Below are 20,808 nucleotides of genomic sequence, written 5' to 3'. Positions count from 1 at the left end.
CAGGCGACAACTGTTTTTTTAGCTTACTTTTTAAGCTTGTGGTAGACTATATTTTAGGCTTATGGTAGACTAATTTTTAAGCTTGTGGCAGGCTATTTTTTAGGCTTGTGGTAGACTTATTTTTGGCTTGTGGTAGACTACTTTTTTGGCTCATCCAACGGCCAAAAATATGGTCATTTATATTGAAGTGGTTGAATGATCAAAATGGTTTATTAAAGGGCTCAGATTAAATATGGCATTGATCTAACAGCCAAAAACACAACCACCTTTTTAAAGTTAATCCCAATAATTAATTGCCAAATCCAAGAGCCAAGATTAAATTTGGACTTGATCTAACGGCCAGAAACATAGCCTTTAAAGCTAATCTCAATGGTCAGCTGCCAAATCCAAGGGTTAAGATTAAATATGGCATTGATCCAATGGTTGGGAAGTGATTCCATGTCAGATGCAAGAAGGATTTGACACAAGCACATGGGTGAACTCGGAGTATCCTATCCATGTGGAGGCAGTGGGCAAGACTCAAGAGATCTATACATGACATCTTCGAATTTTTAATCAATACTATCGAGGCTCATTGACTTGGTACCAATATTGTCTCCAACAACAAGATGTGATTCCTTCATCTATCAATTCCATTGAATCACATTGATCATCATTTTGGTACTAAAGGTTCATTACAATGTAATATGTACAAATTATTGATATTTAATAAAATCAAATCTTTCATCTAGTTTCATAATGAGTGTATACTTACAAAATTTAAATTTGTTATCGATCGACACGAAATAATTAAATTTAATATCGGAAATCATATATACATATATCAATTTCTTCAATAAAACAACTTTAAAATGTTTATTATACTTCTAAAGATATATCTAAGAGTTTTTCTTACATTTTCATGACTTTTGATCACTTTTTGGTTTATCGATATTTTGTATCAAAATATTCATCGATATATCTCTGATATATTCGTAAAATCGAAGTACCGATATATCCGTCATTACCAATATTTTTATCCTTAGATAATACCATCATCAAAGAAGCCTCATCACTTTTCCCTCTTTAAGAAGGATATTTAATACCAACTAGTAGGATGCATTAAAAAATGATGTCTTCGCCCAAACAGTTCAAAAATACGTTTAGAATCATCTATCTCAAACTCCATGTCACAATTTCTTCTTAAGAAACAATAGATTCAAACTCAACTTGTTCCAACCAAGACAATCAAGGAGTATCAAAAGGTTCCTCAAGAACAACTGTTCTCTCCTCTCTTAAGGTGAAACCTCTTAAGGTGAAAACGAAAACTTGGAGGATGAAGCAAAATCTAAAGATTTCCCCCACCATCTCCTAGGCAATATAGATGGTTATGAAAGTTTCTCCAACAACATTTTTCAGCCTTGTACAAGAAAATATCCTTCATTAACATCTTTCAGCTTTAAATGATCAATCAACCTACATCGAAAGATGAAGCAAATAAGATTCCCTACTAATAACATCTTTTAGCTTTACGTCATTCATGCTTACACCAAAAGAGAATTCTTTATATGCATGTGAAGTTTTAAAAAAAAAAAAAAAGTCAAAAGCTCTACAGTAACGAAGTGAATTTTACTATTTAGTATTCACTATTTTATGCAAAAAAAATTACTATTCATATATGCATATATACCTCTGGCCAGCTTGAACTCACCCCAAACTGGTATTCGGTATAAAGCCGCTTCTCTTCATGCACGATATCTGGTGCATGTTTCCATGCTAATTAAACACATGTACGTTCAATACACAGAGAATGGGCCCAAAATGAATATATGATAGAATAATTCTGTACAAGCGCCTAGGCCCGTGCACGATTCCTCTTCACGTGTCTAGCTAACAAGGATTAGGCCGCACCAACTAGTCTCCACGGACTCCACATTTGCCAACATGCACGTTCATAGAAAAGGATAGGTGTAGATCACTGCTTTGGTTGTTGAAGCATGCATTTCCTCACAACCACCGAGGAAGTCATGATCATTCCTTCAAAGCTGGCAAAACAAATAGCTTTGGTTGTTGAAGCATGCATTTCCTCACAACCACCAAGGAAGTCATGATCATTCCTTCAAAGCTGGTAAAGGAAATAGGAAATTAAAAAAAAATGGAAAGAAAAAAAAAAATCTCTCTATTATGAAGTCTTTATAAAACTTTGATTTTTAAGTATTGAATTTGGAAGTTATTTTTTAAGCAAATAATTTTAAATTTTAAATTCAATGAAATTGTTTTTTAAAAACAACTTTCCAATATCCCATGCTATCCCATACCCACTATGCGAGGCAAGACTTCTACTAAATACCCACTCATGTGCCCCACCAAACCCATTAGGTATAGACTACAACCGCGATCCCCATAACTCGTGGTCTACCATACCCACCATCGAAGGCATAACTTGATCATTCTTCGTTAAATTCAAGTAACCAAAACTATGATACTATATCAAGCAACTAATTTTTGTAAAAGCTTAAATTTGTTATTAGGGGTATAAGCAAAATTAAAAAAATCGAAAAATCGATTCAAACCAATCAAAACCGATCATATTAATTCAATTTTTAATAATAAAAAAATTGGTTCAATTTGAAAATTTTGAAAACCAACCTTATCCATTCAGTTTTCTTATCTCTTAACCAATAAAAATCAAACTAAATTGACATTTTAAAATTTATATATAATTACTTGATATTTGATAAGTTTTTTTATATTATATTCTATTAAAGTAATTCATTATTTTTATATTATTGTCAAATTAATTCTAAATACATTCCATATATTTTAACATCAAATTCAAGTTAGTTTCAATTAGTTTTAAAAACAAATTAGATTTAAGATCTAATATAAACTCAAATTAATAGGCTTTGAGCTCAAAACGAATACAAATCTACAACTGAGTTGAGGACTAAAAAAGATCATTAAGTTTGATCAAAACTTATCTATGAAAACTAAACCAAATCTACCTTAAAAAGCTTAGTTTGATTTGTTTTTGTTTTTTTTAACTTCAAATTTGATTGGATAAGTTTTTATCATATATAAAATCGATTATATTAATTCAATTCATTTTTTACTCGACAGAACCGACCTTATTTATACCCCTATTTGTCAGGATTTGAAGTAACAATCCAACGATAAAAACTATTACAAAGTGTAGTATGATTTTCTCCTTTTAAGTTTGCATGACTAGCAATTCTATGAATTCTTGGTCATTTCATATTTAGAGAGAGAGAGAGGTGGTAACGAGAACTATGATATCATATTAAGTAGCCAATTTTCCAAAAAATTTAAATCCATTAGGATTTGAACTCATAGTTCAATGGTAAAAATTATTTGTATGCCTAATATGTTTTTTTTTTTGCTTTAAGTGTGCATGACTAGCAATTCTGTGGATTCTTGCTCATTTCACGTGTAAAGAGAGAGGGAAAGAGAGAGAGAGAGATGATGATGATGAGGCCCATATATATGCAAATTGAAAGTAGGTTCAATGTGAATAATTTTAGAGGTTGATCCCATCTTCCTTCACAAATCTCATAACCGTAAGCCCATAGAAAATTGGCTTGTTTATTATTAGCCTTTGTCGTTTCTTGTAAATAATATCAAACGCACACCTGTAAACATTGATATCTCTATACAAGTACTTAATTTGCTCCTCCAACAATCCACTCATTGAATCTTAACCGAAATATTAATAACCATCACCATTTCCTCTATAGTAATTAAGCTATTAGTACAGTTGTGATGAAATCCGATTGTGTTCAAACCGATCATATGCATGTCTAGTTCTCAAGAATAGAAGCACACTGCACACTAGCCCTATAACTGAGAGGCTTCCCCACAAGACAAACGTCAAGAAATAACATCTCGTACCCATACACACTGCTGTATCAGTCACCATTCTTAAGCTGGAGCCTATGTTGGCATCATAGATTATTGCAGCAAGCATGCCATACACAAGCGAGCCTATTGGTATGTTGGTGATGAGAATGTTGTGATTGACTCCCACGCTATTGGGTCCAAACAGCTCTGATGTTATTGAAACAGCCGCGGCAAATATGAACCCTGAGCTTAGCCCTACCAGTGCGGTGCTTGCGTGCAAGATGCTGCCGCTGCTGCCTGATGCCGCAAGCAAGAAGAAGGCAACTGGGGTTGGCAGAAGCGCTATACTAAGCCACCCGGTTCTTGCAAAGTAGACCTTCCTGCATGGAACGAGTGAAGGAAAATTGGAGATAGTGAAATTGTGTAGATATTGACTTAGGTCCAACAGCTGTCATGATTTTAAAACATGCATATAAATTTAATAGGAGTTCATAAATATGTAGTATTATGAATTTTTTTCTACTAACTAATGTGGGATATCGCACTAATACTAAAGTTAAAGAGTACTTACGCACGCATGTAATCAGGAGCGGCAGAAAGCAAGCGACCAAAGTAGGAGAAGGCAGAATAGATAGTGATTAGAGCTGAAGTGTCAGAGCTATTGCCAAGAGACTGTGCAATCTGCCCTAGGTTGTTACTATACACCAGCCCTATCGTTCCCCCGCAGAAGTAAGCAATGTAGTATAGCCAGAAATCCAACCTACGAACAAGCATACGAGCTCGATGTTCTTCTCCAAGCATTACCAACTGATCTTTTCCCATCAATTTCTCACAACAACTTTCACGTTCTACGCTGTTGTATCGAACAATTTCATGAGTAGATCCATTGCTCTTGATAATATCAGAAATTCCATTCCCATAGCCACTGCCTGATCGTGTGATGAGCTCTTTGTGAAGCTCAAGATCATCAGCATCCACAAGAATGAAGCCAGAGCCATCAAGGCGGAAGCTAGAATTGACGGTTCTCCGAAACCAGTTCTTAGCATAAACAACACCAGGGATACATATGGGGAGGACAAGAAGAAAAATGGCCCCGGAAAAGAGGAGACGAGATGTTGTTGCATTGGATGAAATTGAGCTAATGAGAAGGAGATAGACGCCTGTGAGGACAGCCAAGAAATTCAGTATGAGGAATATAAGGGAGTCGCGGCGAATGGCATCAGGAGGAAGAGGGTCTAAAGAGGGTTGGCGGAGGATTGGGGGAAGGGCAACAATGGAAGTGAGAAGAGGAATTACGGCATTCAGAAGAAGATACAGTGAATCTGAAGAAGGGTTAATGGCATCGGCAGCAAGGGCATATAGTGCTGCGCTTACGCCATTGAAGCTGACGGTGAGAGAGATTGCAAGAGGGCGATTTGCAGGGAAATTCTGAGTACAAAGAACAAAGCACACCGTGTTGAACCAACAGATGCTGCAGCCAGCTAATAAACATAGAAGAAACACCTGCCATACAGCATATAAGAAATAATTTTCAGTTAGGAAAGGCCATATATAACAAGGGGTTCATTCATAAATTGGAGCTAATAGAAACAATTCATGAAATCATACTGAAAAGATGGAAAATCGGAAACTTCAAAGGAAACTATATATATATAAAAGATACTAAACTGTTAGTCTTCCGTTGCCTAATAGTTTAAGCTTTTAGATTAAATTAATAGCTTTGCATGTTACTCTGATCAACTAGATGTCCCAATTTCAAGTTTTTCATACTAATTCATTCCCTCGTCTGTTTATTCACACTCCATGCCTTCTAGATCAAATAGGTAGCTCAACATAAACCAATCAAACTTGGAAGAGATGAAGCTTTCAACATCCAAATCTACATGGATCCATGCCATATAAACTCAAAAGTAAGAACTATTAGTTGGTCAATGATAAACTTACTTAAGAAAACTCAAATCAAATGTATATATGAAGGCTAGCTAGCTAACTAAATGGGATCTATTGATAGGATTATAATCAAATGGACTTGGATTTTAAAGGCAAGATCGATATCCATCGGCACCATATGACCCAAACCTTGCATGCATGGATTCAAAAACCTCTCTTCTTCAAACATCCTATGTATGAGCATATGTGCACATAGGTAACAAAGTACCAACACATACTATTCCTCACAATATTCCCAAATGCAAGAAAGGGACAAAGCTTTGCTGCAAATCAACAAACAGTTGATCCACTGATTAATTTTACCCGCTTCCTCTCCTCACATGCTTAACTGGCTGGCAAAGGATGATGCACTTACTAATCTACAATATGGAGTCCTCACTTGCTGCCACACATAAAGAAGATATATGGGTGTTGAATGTCTTGGTAGTTCAAGCATTTTCTCCAACAACCATGTGCTTGGGTTGTTGAAGCCTTTCTCCAGCTACCACCTCTTCCTTTAACTTTTTTATTTTATTTTATTTACAATGAAAGCAATAATGAAAGTTTGTCTAGCTTGGGAACATCAAATTTGGTTTCAAGCTTACTTTTTTCCATTTTTTAAAATAATAATAATAATTAATTTATCTTTTTAAAAGTCCTCATTTTTAAATGTAATCTTTCCTCATGTAATGTTCTTCTAGGTATCTCTCAAGAATAAAATATTTATCATGTCATGTCATATTATGCCAAACAATCAATATGATCTGTAAAGTAATTTACTTAGCTTCCATATGTAAAATAATATTTAATATGTACAACATTATACAATATTTGAAATTATTTTAAAGTGTGAATTAGAGGAAGCAAAAGATTAGGCCAATTGAGACAACGGGTCAAACTAGAACCAAATAAATTAAGCAACAATAACAAAACACTGTCCTAGGATGTTTAATGATACTAAATTGTTGTTCCATTTACCGAGCCTCCTGACTTTGAAACATTAAATATTAAATGTATGATTTTATTACTACAAAATTTAATTATTTAGACTATTTATATATGATAATCTTTTAATCCTAGGGAGAACCCTTAATTTCCAACCACATATAAATCATCCCTAATGACTCTAATAATTAAAATATGATCCTAAGATTTCATATCTTAACTTGAGATAACATATAGTTATTCTTGAGGAACTACTTATGTGAATTCTTGTTCATATCATGTTGATATTTAAGAATAAAGTTTATCATAAGGGGGAAAATGAGAGTAGAAAATATAAAGTTAATGGTAAAATGTTTGAATTCATGGAAAGCTTCGAAAAAACAACTGACGGGAAGTAGGTGAAGTGTGGAGTAGTAGGTGAACTGAGGGGTAGGTGGTGAATATGTTTTGAGGTTCCAATTTTGACAATGCGTTGATTTGGAGTACTTCTTTAAGAAGAGGTTTGGAGGGTGAGAATCAAATAATAAAAATAAAAATAATATTTTTGTAATTGAAGGGATGACAAAAAAAGATACAACATAAAAATTAAAAAATAAAATAACTCCAAAATTTGTATGCTTCTATGAGAGGAGAAGAATAAATACTACACATGAATACATAAAGCATTCGCATATTCTAGATGCAAAACCCACCCTTCAAGTTAGGAATGTTATGATGTGATATTAGAGGTTAGGACTTTTGAATTTGGTGAAAAAAAACTCAATTATATATGAATCCATTGTTGTGAGTGTGTAAGTGTTGGAGTTGGGTTTGGGTGTCCAAATGGGCTTACCCGACCCGATTCAACAAAATGAAAATTGATGGAAGAGTTGTGATGTTAAAATTGCCTAAAAACTATCACTATATAAACATTAAAAAAAAAAAAAAAAACTCTCTCACACTCTCACTTTGGAAAAGCTTTAAAAACATGCTTTTATAAGAAAGTTTTCTGATAAAAAAAGGTGGAAACATTTGTACTACAAAAACAAAGTGATTCTCGAATTTTTGTAGTTCCATTTCAGACTTGGGATGGAGAATCTATTGGTGAGACAATCAATTTAGATTTTAGGCATTTCACAAAGTAATCCAAAGCCTTATTTCCTTCAACAAGTAATTAAGAATAAATCATATTGCTCATTAAGAAGCTTGTACTTGTACTATCTCTTTTGAATTTTATAAGTTCTTCTATTGTTTTATAATCAAGTAGAAGAGTGATATGTGTGGATGAGTATGGTATCACTCGCCCATTTCTTTTGAATATATGGTCATTGGAGATTGAGATTATCATGAAATAGAAATCACCAAAGCATATCTTCCCCAATATTGGTCTTCAAAATAGAGAACTCCATGACAAAATTCATAATTCATCTGAAAAAAAGAAGAGGTCCAAAACAACTCATCCATGGCATCACTAGTTGGATTGATAGCTACCCTTAAAGAAGTACTGGTGAAGAGCAATTCATCTAAATATAATTAGACCCTACTGCAAAAACACAACGAAAACAACGAGAGGGAATCCTAAAGCCAGATATGAGAACAAGGAGGGAGAGGTAGAGATATTAAGAAAAAAAAATGGAGGGGGCGGAAGAGCCCTCCTCAAAGCCAGATATAAAGAAATGGAAGAGGGAGAGAGAGAGAGAGAGAGAGAGAAAGAGAGAGAGCATCTACAACTACCCATCAACAGCTAGCACTATTCATTGATGAACCCAACCCAAACGAAAAAGAGAAAAAACTGCAGATACTAGAACAATCAATTGAATTGGGACCATTCTCAAAAACCCAATAAAAGAAAGAAGGACAGAGAGAGAAACAACATACCAGAAAGTATGGCAAGGTAATGATACTCCTGATAACAAGCCACTGAAGGCCATACGCAAAAAACCCCATGAAAGCAGACATGAACATCACAACCCACAATGGCATATACATCAAAGCCAGCCCAGAAGACCACCCAAACAGTTTCCCTAAATCCGACGCCGTCGCCAAATAGTTCAACTGCACCTGAGACACCCCCAACACCGTCTTCAGCTCCGACGAGTAGGCCGAGAAATCAAAATTCGTCCCTGTAAACGCCTGAATCCATATGGTTGCCACAAGGATCATCCATTTTCTGGACTGTCCAGCCATGATAACGATTATGACAGCCCAATACTTCCCCTCTGCCCAAATTTAATCTCTCTTGTTCAATTTTCCCCTCTCATCTCCCTCTCTACGTGGCCTTATTTATAAACATTCATATACAAATTCAGTATTCACTTTATTAATTTGTAGTTAAAAAGGAAAGATTTTCTTTTTTGTGCCTTTTTAAGGTCTGTTATTTCTTTTCCCTCTCTTTTCTCTATATTTGCAAAGCTATCCCTCTTCAATGGGATGCCAATGGCAGCCCTTCACGTGGCGTCATGTGATGCCTAGGTCATCTAGTGTCCACAGACAATTATTTCCTTTTAATATTTGTAATTGACGGTTGTTGGATTCCCAGAATCATCCTCCATCACATGTTAATGAACCAATTTTTCCATAATTATTTGTTATTTTAATGTTAAATTTTTTTTAAAGGTGTCTTTGGATAATAGGTCTTTTGTTGTCTTGTAAATAAATTGTTTTGAAGAGAGATTTTACGGAAAAAAAAAGTGTTTCATGATGTTTGTTTTTTTCTAAATAATGGTTATAAACAAACCATCAAAGAGAGAGAGAGATATATATATATATATATATATTAGGATATGATAAAGAATTGTGGCCACAAATGATTCACGAGGACCCTTACTTGTATCATTCAATTTATCTTTAAATTCCACTTCTATTCAAGTTGATTTTACTTTTTTTTTTGGAAAAAAAAAAAAGCTTTTTCAAGATTAATATAATTGTTTGAATGGCTGAAAAAAATAAAAATAAAAACTTTGTATTTAGAAATCAATTAATTTTTATTCAAATATTTTTTTGATTTATATAAGAAATTATTTCCTATTTAATAAAATTGTTTTAATATTACTTTTTTAAAATTTTTAATTTTAATTTTAACTTCAGGTAACTTTAAAACGAAGAACAAAATTATCTTAAACACGACTTCAATAAAAAGCAAAAAAATAAAATCATCTCAAATATGAAGTCAATGACATTTTATGATAAATTTTCATCCAACACAAAATTTAACTTGGAAAAGTCATTTTGACCAAAAATTAAATACTTGGAGAGTTAGTGAAAACAAATAAAGTAAAGGTGGACACCACACAAAATTTCAATATGTTTTTATTTTTATATTTTTCCTTTTTCAACTTGTTTAAACCCTTCTTTTGACTTGTATAAAATCATTATAACGGCATTGATAAAAAAAGTCTTATGATATTTTCGTAGTAATTAATACTAGTTTTATACCAAGACCCCACCAAAATTGTTTGTTACTTAGTATGTAACTAACTTTCTTTGTCTACTTAACAAAATGTTGCAAATCTAACAAGGTTTGGGTATGTGATAGATGGGAAAGGAAGTTCTAATTCAATGTACAAGAAGCTGTCAAAGTAGTGACTTGATCATATCCAACACCATGACCAAATTTTAACCAAAATATTATATAATTTTAGAGTCACAACCAATTGAATTTTACATTAGCCTAACCCCAAGTCATGGTCCTCTATGACCAGCCCATGAAATCTATTAATAATCATGTTGGGGTTATCATATTCTTTCTTTCTTCCTTTACCTTTTTCTTTTTAATTTCTTTTGCACGAAAGAGAATAAAAAGGCCTCTAGATGTGGCCTCAATTGACTATGGAATTTAAAAATAAAAAATAAAAATAATCTGACAGTGACTTGGTGACAACTTTTGTCGCACAAGTTGTTCCTTTCTTTCTTTTTTTTTTTTCTCTTTTTGCTGTCAACATATAGGTCCAACTTGGTCCCATTCATGCCCTTCTCAAAGAATTTAAACTACCTTCAATTGTAGATGGCAGCCATCCAGCAAGTGTCCACAAATTTTGGTATATGAAGTAGTGGTTGAGTGTGAGGCAGTGTTTGTTTTTTTACTTCATATAATATTTAATAGTATTAAATTATTTATTTTTATAATATTTTATTTTTATTAAATATTAAAAAATAAAAAAAATCAACATATCATTTTTTTCATTTAAAAAAATTAAAATATTTTAATTTTTTCTATTCAATAAAAATTTTATAATAAGTAGTAATAAAGTGAAAAAAACAAACAATTTAACGTCCAAAAATAAATTATTTTTAACAAAAAGCTAAAGAAATAAATACCCATAAAGCCTAAAAAATTACTAACATTTTTGTATTGGCTTCATCGAGCATATTCTCATGGGCTGATTCACATGTGAATAATTGAATTATGGACAGGACAAAGATAACCACATGATAATATATAATTGGAGTGTGGAGCAAATTATTAAACCATATCACATGTTAATGATTGAAGCATGACGCACTAGTAACTAAATAAATTAGTGACAGCCCGTCTGACTATAGGGGCTGAATTTATTTTAGCTTTGATCTACGTTCAGTACGCGCATGCATGTGAACGATTAATGGGCCGTACATGTTTTTATTCAAAGCATTTTGTTATTTACGCATCTTCAAATACGAAAAAGTTTTATTCTGAATTTTATTTTTTTTGTTTAATTTGGGCTTTGATTTTAATTATTGAAGGTGACCCCAAATGATTTTTCAACCAAGAAATCGTTAACAGGTGGTGAATTGTTAGCATTTTGACTCAAGCATGCGACAGCAAAGCCTCATGGGTACCACCTTGGCTTCATGAATGGCATATGATTAAAGGCAAGATGAACATAGAGGCGAAGTGGAGACTTGTGTAAGGCTTTTAGATGGCTCAAAGATGAGCACACATGTTGGGAGGCATGAGCAAGGCATGGCTCACGTTTCTACCATGCATGGGCAGCAAATGGCATGAGCCACACCTGACCAAGGGCACACACGAGGCATTTAAGTTATGGTGTGTGGTACAACCCATGGGTATAATGATACAAGGTGTGGCCACGAAACAAACATAAGTCGATTGCCTTAACTTAGACTTGATTCAGATGTGGGAATATATATGATCATGGTTGCCACACCCAAGGGCTAACATGGAGCAACATCAATCGACCATAAGCCAAGGTAGGGTATGGCACCAAGGTGCATTGATAGGTATGTAGGCCGAGAGGGGGCATGACACGCATACGAGTTGCTTAGAGACGCATGCAATAGGTTGATCGGATGCAAGGCCTAACTGGATCAAATGTATGAGCTGATTTAAGAGGAACGTCTAACTAGGACACGCTAGGTATGGACTTGCATTTTACGTATGAGTCTCAATCACTCAATGGTGAAACTCATTTTATTGTAAAAAAAAATGAGTTTGCAGCCAAAGTAATGTTTACTGAAAAAAAAAAAAAAAAAAAAACTAATACATCTTTCAAACTATTTGTCAAAGTAGTCTTTTGAATCCAACTCTGAAGACCCAATTTTTTCATCCGAAATCATTCAACAAAAACCCTAACTATTATTTTCTCTTCTCTGTGGCTCCCACCATCTCTCCTCACCGTCTGCGGCTCCCACCAGCAGCTCCACTAGCAACATCTACTAGGTAAGTTTTTTTTTCCCTCATTTTCCTTAGCTTTCTTACTAACCAAACAGAGGAAAACGAAAAATTAAATGAAATTGTTTTCTGTACATTGGGGGGTTTGGGTAGATTTAAATTTGGGCAATGGTGGGTTAGGGTTCGAAGAGGAAGAAGAAGTGCAGGTCATGCAAAAATAACAAATTTTTTACCCAAATGCAAAATCTTTGATTTTGCCCAGTTTAATAAAAATAAATAAAATCTTCTAGCTCTGTTCTTAACCTAACAAAACCCACCTCTCAAGGAGGCCTTCATCTTTCCCTCGACGCCATAAGCCTTATACAACGCGATCCTCTTCCTTCTCTTAATCTCGGGATCATTGAATCCCCATGATGAAGACGAGGAGTCCTCGTAATAATACTTTTTGGAAACGGAGGTTTTGCCGGAGCGAGGAGGAGGGCATGGCACCCCACTCACCTGTTATGTTGGTGGAATAGGCCCTCGGCTCGCCTCGCCTGCCTGGCCTTTTATAGCATGGGAATATTGTGGATTTCTCATCTCTTTAACCTCTCTCATCTCTCCGTTGAAGCTTAGAATTTTTTAGTTTTGATGATAGAAAGAGGAGAAGAAGGAGGGTAGGAAGGGCTGAAGGCATAAAAAAATTATTTTAACTTTCTTGGGCTGCCGGAAAAGATGGTTTGGAACGCATAAAGATATTATTTTGACTTTCTTGGGCTACCAGAAAGGATGGTTTGGAACGCATAAAAAAATTATTTTAACTTTCTTGGGCTGCCGGAAAGGATGGTTTGAAACGAATAAAGAAATTATTTTAACTTTATTGGAGGGATATTTGATATTTATTTTTGAATTAATTTTTATAATTTTAAAATTTTGAAAACTGATTTAATATTTTAATATAAAAATTATTTGTTTAATCATTTTTTATTTTCCTTTTTTAATAAAAAAAATTAAAAATTAATCACAATCCACTTGTTTATTTTCCTTTTTTAATAAAAAATTAAAAACCCACTTGTTTGTTTTCCTTTTTTAAATAAAAATTAAAAAATTAATCATAATCCACTTGTTTTAAAATCGAGTGGGAACAAAAAGAAATAAAAAATAGAAGAAAATTAAAATAAAATAAAAAAACCACAAAGGAATATATATATATATATATATATATATATATATATATATATATATATATATATATATTTCACTTATTATTATTATTATTATTATTATTATGAAAACTAAAAAATATCAAATTGTGTATAGTTATTAATTGTTTTCAAACACAAGTTTTTGATAGATAAAATATTATAAATAAAATATATTTTTAATAAATATTTGAATTTTTAATAAATATTTGAAAAACAAGAAAACATGTCCAAAATCTTCCCATGTGTATTTTTATTCTAAAAAAATATTACAAATAGAATCAAATTTAAAACTATTTTCAAAACACTTCCTAATAAATCCTTAGGGTTATGAGTTATAATTACTTGTTTATTATTAAAATATTTTATCTTCTTATTTATTATAATTACTAGATTTATCGAGAAACCATCATTACAAATGCTTAAGTTTTTCAAATTATTTTTAAATTTGTTTTCATAATTTATTAACTTTATAAAATTGGAAGTGATTATTAAATTTATTTTTGTTTCTTTTTCTCCTCTAAAAAAATATATACTTTTTATTATATATATTTTTTAAAAAAATATTATTAGGATCAAGGAGATTTGAGTGTGTCATTTTTCAATCATCATTTTTATAAAGATAATACTATTGCGCATATAACAATCTCTTCCCCATTATAGGGCTCCTAGAACTCGAATCATGACCAAACTCTAGGGCTCCTAGAACTCAAATCATTTAATGGCATGTGGAACATTTAATAGCACCTATACAAATGCTAACAACTTTATAAAACTGCAAAAAGACATGTAGAACCTAGGCTGGATCTCTAAACCATGAAAATTGCTTGTAATTATTGGTTAGCTTTTGAATTATATCATATATTAGAAAGTGTATCAAATTCTCAATTATTACAAATTCCTTTTTATAAAGAATATTGTATAAAGTATTTTCTAAGTTAATTTATTATTGTGATATCATATTTCCTCATAGAATAAGGAAAGTTATTTAGAATATTTTTATAAATAATATAGGCCATGGAGGGAAAAATCTATAAGATCAAGATAGACTCCTAAAAATTATAAAATATTTGAAGAACTCTATAGTTATAAATAAATAAAAAAACACTAAAACCAAATTTAATATATAGAAAATATTAGTTTTTACTTCAAATTTAACTTATTAAATTATAAATTGTAGAAATTTAATTAAATTTAAAAAATTTAAAAATTAACCAGACATAAGCAAAAGTGTATTAACTATTCTGTTTTCTCTTTTTTAATTATTTTAATGGAAAATATTAAAATATTTATAGTCGTAACTATTAATTATGTTGAATATGTACACATTACATCCATTTTTGAAACTTATATAAAATCAAATTTTGAACAAATTTAAAAAAATTTCCCACTTAAATTGGGTAGCTTAAACAAAGACATGCTAATTGTTAATGAAAAAATAACAACCTTTTATTCAATTTTAATGGTAATAAATAATAAGAAAATATTATTAATAAAAAACATTGAATTATTTGGATATTAAGGTGTTATTTGTTATTTGATTATTGTTAATAACATACCCTATTATTGTTATTTGTTATTTCATTACAAATTGATGTTATTAGTAATGTTTTATATTGTGTAATTTTGTGGTTAAAAATGAAATTGATTTGATTTTTTTGGCTTCTTCTATAGGTAAACTATGTCTAATTTATCGGTGGCAATAGTTTGTTTTTGTAATGGGAAAATGGTGAGAACACAAACCGATGTTGATTATGTTGGGGATAGAGTTGTGGTTGAACCTATTGATGTGCCTCTTGGGACAACATATAAACAACTATTGGAAATGATATACTCGGTCATTGACATCAATAAAGAACATTTTCGATTATTACTTAGTTGTAAGTATCCTATGAAAAAATGGAATAAATTCCAACCTTGCCCAGTAAAGAATGATAGTGGTGTAGCTCGAATGTTAGAAATGCATAACAGATTTGGGATGGATGAAGTTGAGTTATTTGTTGAACAAGTACCTATTGACTTACAAATGAATTCACCAATTGGTAATTGCATGCCTTTGTTACTTGGTGAAAATGATGGTACTAGTAATGTTCAAAATCCATTTACTTTTGAGCATAGATCAGAAGAGGATGAGGAAGACGAAGAAGGAAGACAATGTGATGATGACATTGTAGGAGCCGAGGATGTTCATAATGATGATAATCAAGATAGGGAAGGTAGCTCGCCTTTTTTAACTGTTCGTGAGGCAATTGAAAGAGAACAAATGAGATATGTGGCTGTGGATAGGGAATGATGTAACTTGTCAAACAATCCAGATACAGAGGATTTAGATTACCTAATTGAATTATCTCCAATGCAATATCATTTGGCACCATCACCACAATTTGAAAATGTTGACAACATTGGTCATGTTGTGTCAAGTGAATGGACCCCATGGGGAAACACTCTTATGGGACATCCAACTGGAGAGTTCATAGTTGGACAAATATTTAATTCCAAAGGAGATTTGCAACATGCTTTAAAGATGTACTCTATTAATTCGCACCAAGAGTATATCGTTTTGTCATCCACAAAGAAATTGTTGGTCCTAAGATGCAATAAAGCTGAACAGTCTCAATGTCCTTGGAGACTTCGTGCTACGATTGTTAAAGGGACATCTTTATTTAAGATCAACAAATATAGTGGCCTACACACATGTGTCAATCCTTGCATGAACCAAGATCATCATCAGTTAGACTCAAACCTGATAGCCGCCCATATAGAGGGAATGATTAAGACACAATTCACACTTTCAATGGCTGCCATTCAAGCAAGTGTTGTATAAAGATTCGGGTACCATATCTCATACACTAAGGCTTCGAAAGTCAAGCGTAAAGCATTAACTAATTTGTTTGGTGATTTCTATAAATCATACGCTAAACTGCCACATTTTTTTAGTGCCTTAGAGCAAGCCAATCCAGGATGTGTTGTAATTTCTAAAACATTCCCAGGAAATATGCGAAATGAAGAGGTATTTCAGCGAGTCTTTTGGGCATTTCATCCTTCCATAGAGGGCTTCAAGCATTGTCGTCCTGTGTTAACTATTGATGGTTCACACTTGTATGGGAAGTATAAGGGCACTGTAATGATTGTCATGGGTTGTGATGGAAATAATCAATTGTTTCCTCTTGCTTTTGCATTAACTGAGGGTGAAAATGTTGATTGTTGGGGATGGTTTTTGGCATGTATTAGAAATCGAGTAACTCAAAGGAGAGGTCTTTGTGTTATCTCTGATCGTCATCCAAGCATTATGGCTGCGTTTGCTAATGTTTATCCTGGTTGGTCTGAGCCAAATGCATATCATCGAATCTGTATGCGCCATCTTGCTAGCAACTTTATGACTCACTTTAAGGACAAATGCTTCAAACAACTTTTATGCAGAGCCGCCTTAGAAACTAAGGTAGAAAAATTCAACACGCATATGGAGACAATTGGGAGAATCAATCAAGACGCACTCAGCTGGTTGGAGGCTATTCCCTTTGAGAAATGGGCACTATCACATGATGGAGGTCGACGATATGGCATAATGACTACGAACATGTCAGAAGTGTTCAATAGTGTGCTTAAAGGGGCACGAAGTTTCCCTATCACTGCATTTGTTCAATTGACATTTTATCGAGTTAATAGTTACTTTGCTGTAAGAAGAGAACATGGTGCTAGTCGACTTGCTTCAGGTGAACAATACACTCCTTATGTTGATGCTAAGATTAATGCAAATGTTGTTAAGACAGGTTCTCATGAGGTTGTTTTGTATGATCACTTCCAAGGACTGTTTCATGTGAAGGCCAGTAGGGGTAGTAAAAAGACATCATCTGGTGGAAGAACACATCATGTTAACCTACGTGAGCATGGATGCACATGTGGCAAAACACTCATATATGGATTCTCATGTAGTCATATTCTAGTAGCATGTCATTTTCGTTCAATTGATTTTAGATCATTTGTTCAACATTATTATACTATACAATCGTACTTTAGCACTTGGGCACCACTGTTTAACCCCATACACAATGAGTACGAGTGGCCACCATATGTTGGTCCGGTTATTGTGCCTGCAAATTCAATGAAACGTGTGTTAGGTGGACGACCTAAATCTACTCGTTTGCACAATGAAATGGATGTTAGAGAAGGTAAAACCTCGGTTACATGTGGTTTGTGCAAACAAAGTGGTCACAATCATCGTTCTTGTCCAAATAAGAACATGGGTACTAGGCCTTCATGATGGGTGCTAGGCTTTGGATGTTGATATTATGTTATTTGTATTTTGGACAATACTTATGTTATAAGAGAGACTTTGCTGTTAATTTTAAAATTGTAATATAAATATTTTGATGAATCAGGTTGTTTGTATTTTGGAGAATACCCTATTTATAGGGGAGACTCTGTCGAAATTTTTAATATTTGGATGCGAACATCATATTATTACATTTTTTTTTCATTATTGTACTTGGATATTGATATTGGTTGCAGATGAATATTTTGATTAATCATGTTGTTTGTATTTTGGAGAATACCCTATTTATAAGGGATACTCTGCTGAAATTTTTAATATTTGGATGTGAACATTAGTGTTTGATAATTTTTTAAAATTATTGTACTTGGATATTGATATTGGTTGCAAATAAATATTTTGATTAATCAGGTTGTTTGTATTTTGGAGAATACCCTATTTATAGGGGATACTCTGCCGAAATTTTTAATATTTGTATGTGAACATTAGTGTTTGATAATTTTTTTTTAAAATTATTGTACTTGGATATTGATATTGGTTGCAAATAAATATTTTGATTAATCAGGTTGTTTGTATTTTGGAGAATACACTATTTATAGGGGATACTCTGCCAAAAATTTTTAAATTTGGATGTGAACATTAGTGTTTGACAATTTTTTTAAAAATTATTATACTTGGATATTGATATTGGTTGCAAATAAATAGTTTAAATTATAATATTAACATTAGTTTATTATGACAGTATAGTAATGGAGCATAGAGAGGGCAGATTCGATCCAGATCCATTAGATCGCTCTATTTTAGCGCTACAGGACAGACATAGATCTCAATTAGTGGATTCTGGTCAGGTATATATGTATATATAAATATAGATGTATAGAAAAACATAATCATAAACCTTAATTAAGTTCTTATTTAATCGAAATGGTATCTTTTGTAGCTTAATCAGGTATTGACATGTCGACAATGTTTATGGACATTCATGTGAGAGTGGGAGATGAACCCTCGTATTCAGCGATATGTGATGCAATCTGGATTTTATGGTGTATATCGTGTCGGACACATTTCACTAGATTGGCCATTGATCACGAGTCTTGTTGAGCGATGGCGGCCCGAGACACACACATTTCATTTACCTATTGGAGAGATGACTATTACTTTACAGGATGTAGCCATGATTCTAGGATTACGTATTCATGGGCCTCCTATCATTGGCACATGTGACATAAATTGGTCACTACTATGTTCTGAGCTTTTAGGTGTCTTCCCACCTCCATCTCAAATTAGAGGGTCATCTATATCAGCACGATGGTTGCGTGAGCAGTTCTCATATACACCAATAAGGGTCGATGATGTAATTTTACAGCGTTATGCGCGTGCTTTCATATTAGCACTATTGGGTGGAGCATTGTTCGCAGACAAGACTGGCACACATGTACAGTTATGTTACCTTCCACTGTTGAGACACTTCACTGAGATTTATCACTATAGTTGGGGCAGTGCAGTGTTGGCATACCTATATAGAGAGCTATGTCGTGCGAGTTTAGATAGTGCCACAGAGATTTCTGGACCTATCACACTATTACAGGTATTTCGACATAACTATCTATTATAATTAATTGACTCACATTATTGTTGTAAGTTGTCTAATTTTGATAATGTTATCTGATTTTGTAGTTGTGGTCATGGGAGAGACTTCATGTGGGTCGACCTGATTTCGGTCGTCCTCCAGTGCCTATAGTAGTCCCACATGTACATGATGATGTAGTTGATGGTTTACACGATCATCTATTGCCAGATGAGGCACTCCCAGTCGATCCATTGGGCCACAGGTGAAGAGTACCCCTATCTTGGTCTCATAACTCATCACCACATGTGTTGACATTCTATCGAGATCAATTGGATGCCCAGACACAGGATCAGGTAAAGTGTAGATGCATAAGATTACCTTTGCAATATTTTCCACCAATGTGACTAATTATTTTTTAAAAAAAAATTACAGGTATTATGGGAACCATATACAGCAAATTTGATTGCACATCTTCTAGCTATATGTCAGGCTGATGAAGAAATTTGGCGAACTATGTCGCCTCTAATTTGCTTTGATATTATCGAGTGACATAGACCAGAGCGAGTTTTACGCCAATTTCGTATGCAATAAGGGATACCTCCACCTTGTTTGATAGATATGGAGCTACATTTAGTGGATAGGCGAGGACAACATCAGTACGATTGGGTCACATTCCATGCTCAGTATATTTCTCTTTGGGCTACTCGTTCTGAGTGTATTGTGACAACGCCACTTGCGATTACTACCATGTCTTTTTATGATCCATATATGCAGTGGTATCGACGTATCACACGACACCTAATCGCACCTGTTTTGCATAGAGATCATATGAGGTTCCATAGTACAACTTCTGCCACTGAGTTATTGGTGAGAGCATTTGAGATACAAACCCATTTTTTAATGAATGTTAAACTTAAATTATGTGCAAATGCCTTATGTTTCATTTTCTTATACAGATCACCACCGTATCGCAGATGGCTATTTCAAATGATTTTGAGGAAACTCACCGAATTGCTATTAATGTTTTACGTGCTATAGGAGAGGACCATCGCGTACACTCGACACATGAGCCATCCACATCTTCAGGGTCATCCATGAGACCACCATCATTGATTACGCCTGTTAGGGTACCACCCATTAGAGGTCGGGAGAGAGGTGGTCGTCGAGCTAGTCACCGACATGTACCTTTGGCATCTACATTGGTACAACCCTCACATCCACTAGTTACATCTACCTTTCCTTTATTTCAGCCATCTGCATCATTAGAGTCGCCACTTTCTCCCCCTGATGTATCCATACCAGCCCATTCATCTCGACCTGAGACTACCATACCATCTACCCTTACCCCTGTTCAGCCATCTATATCATTGGATGCACCCCCACCTGTTACAGAGTCTATTGCACCCCCACCTGTTACAGAGTTCATTGCACCTCTACCTTTTCTTCAGGGGACAGCTCATTCCACACGATTACATGTACGGGTACC

The 20,808-nt window shown here is 33.7% G+C and overlaps 1 protein-coding gene across 1 annotated transcript; it reads right to left on the bottom strand.

Moving 5' to 3' along the window:
* Positions 1-3,497: 3,497 nt before the first annotated feature.
* Positions 3,498-8,960, bottom strand: LOC117907192 (protein NUCLEAR FUSION DEFECTIVE 4-like). Its single transcript, XM_034820636.1, has 3 exons — positions 8,569-8,960; positions 4,409-5,340; positions 3,498-4,217 (listed from the first exon to the last, which is right to left on the bottom strand). The coding sequence occupies exons 1-3, from the start codon at positions 8,875-8,877 to the stop codon at positions 3,746-3,748; spliced, it is 1,713 nt and encodes a 570-aa protein (XP_034676527.1). The 5' UTR covers positions 8,878-8,960; the 3' UTR covers positions 3,498-3,745.
* Positions 8,961-20,808: the final 11,848 nt, after the last annotated feature.

The sequence above is a fragment of the Vitis riparia genome, chromosome 2 (assembly GCF_004353265.1).
Source record: "Vitis riparia cultivar Riparia Gloire de Montpellier isolate 1030 chromosome 2, EGFV_Vit.rip_1.0, whole genome shotgun sequence".
NCBI classification, from domain to species: domain Eukaryota; kingdom Viridiplantae; phylum Streptophyta; class Magnoliopsida; order Vitales; family Vitaceae; genus Vitis; species Vitis riparia.
Note: the sequence above shows the minus strand (reverse complement) of the source record. Positions and strands in the feature narration are given on the sequence as shown.

Bases quoted from the DNA above. Each gene is read 5' to 3' on its own strand.
- LOC117907192 (XM_034820636.1), bottom strand. From the start codon at position 8,877: ATGGCTGGACAGTCCAGAAAATGGATGATCCTTGTGGCAACCATATGG. The intron at 5,341-8,568 runs GTATGTTGTTTC...GCTGTATGGCAG, and splicing joins TTACCTTGCCATACTTTCTG to GTGTTTCTTCTATGTTTATT. The intron at 4,218-4,408 runs GTAAGTACTCTT...CGTTCCATGCAG, and splicing joins GCTCCTGATTACATGCGTGC to GAAGGTCTACTTTGCAAGAA.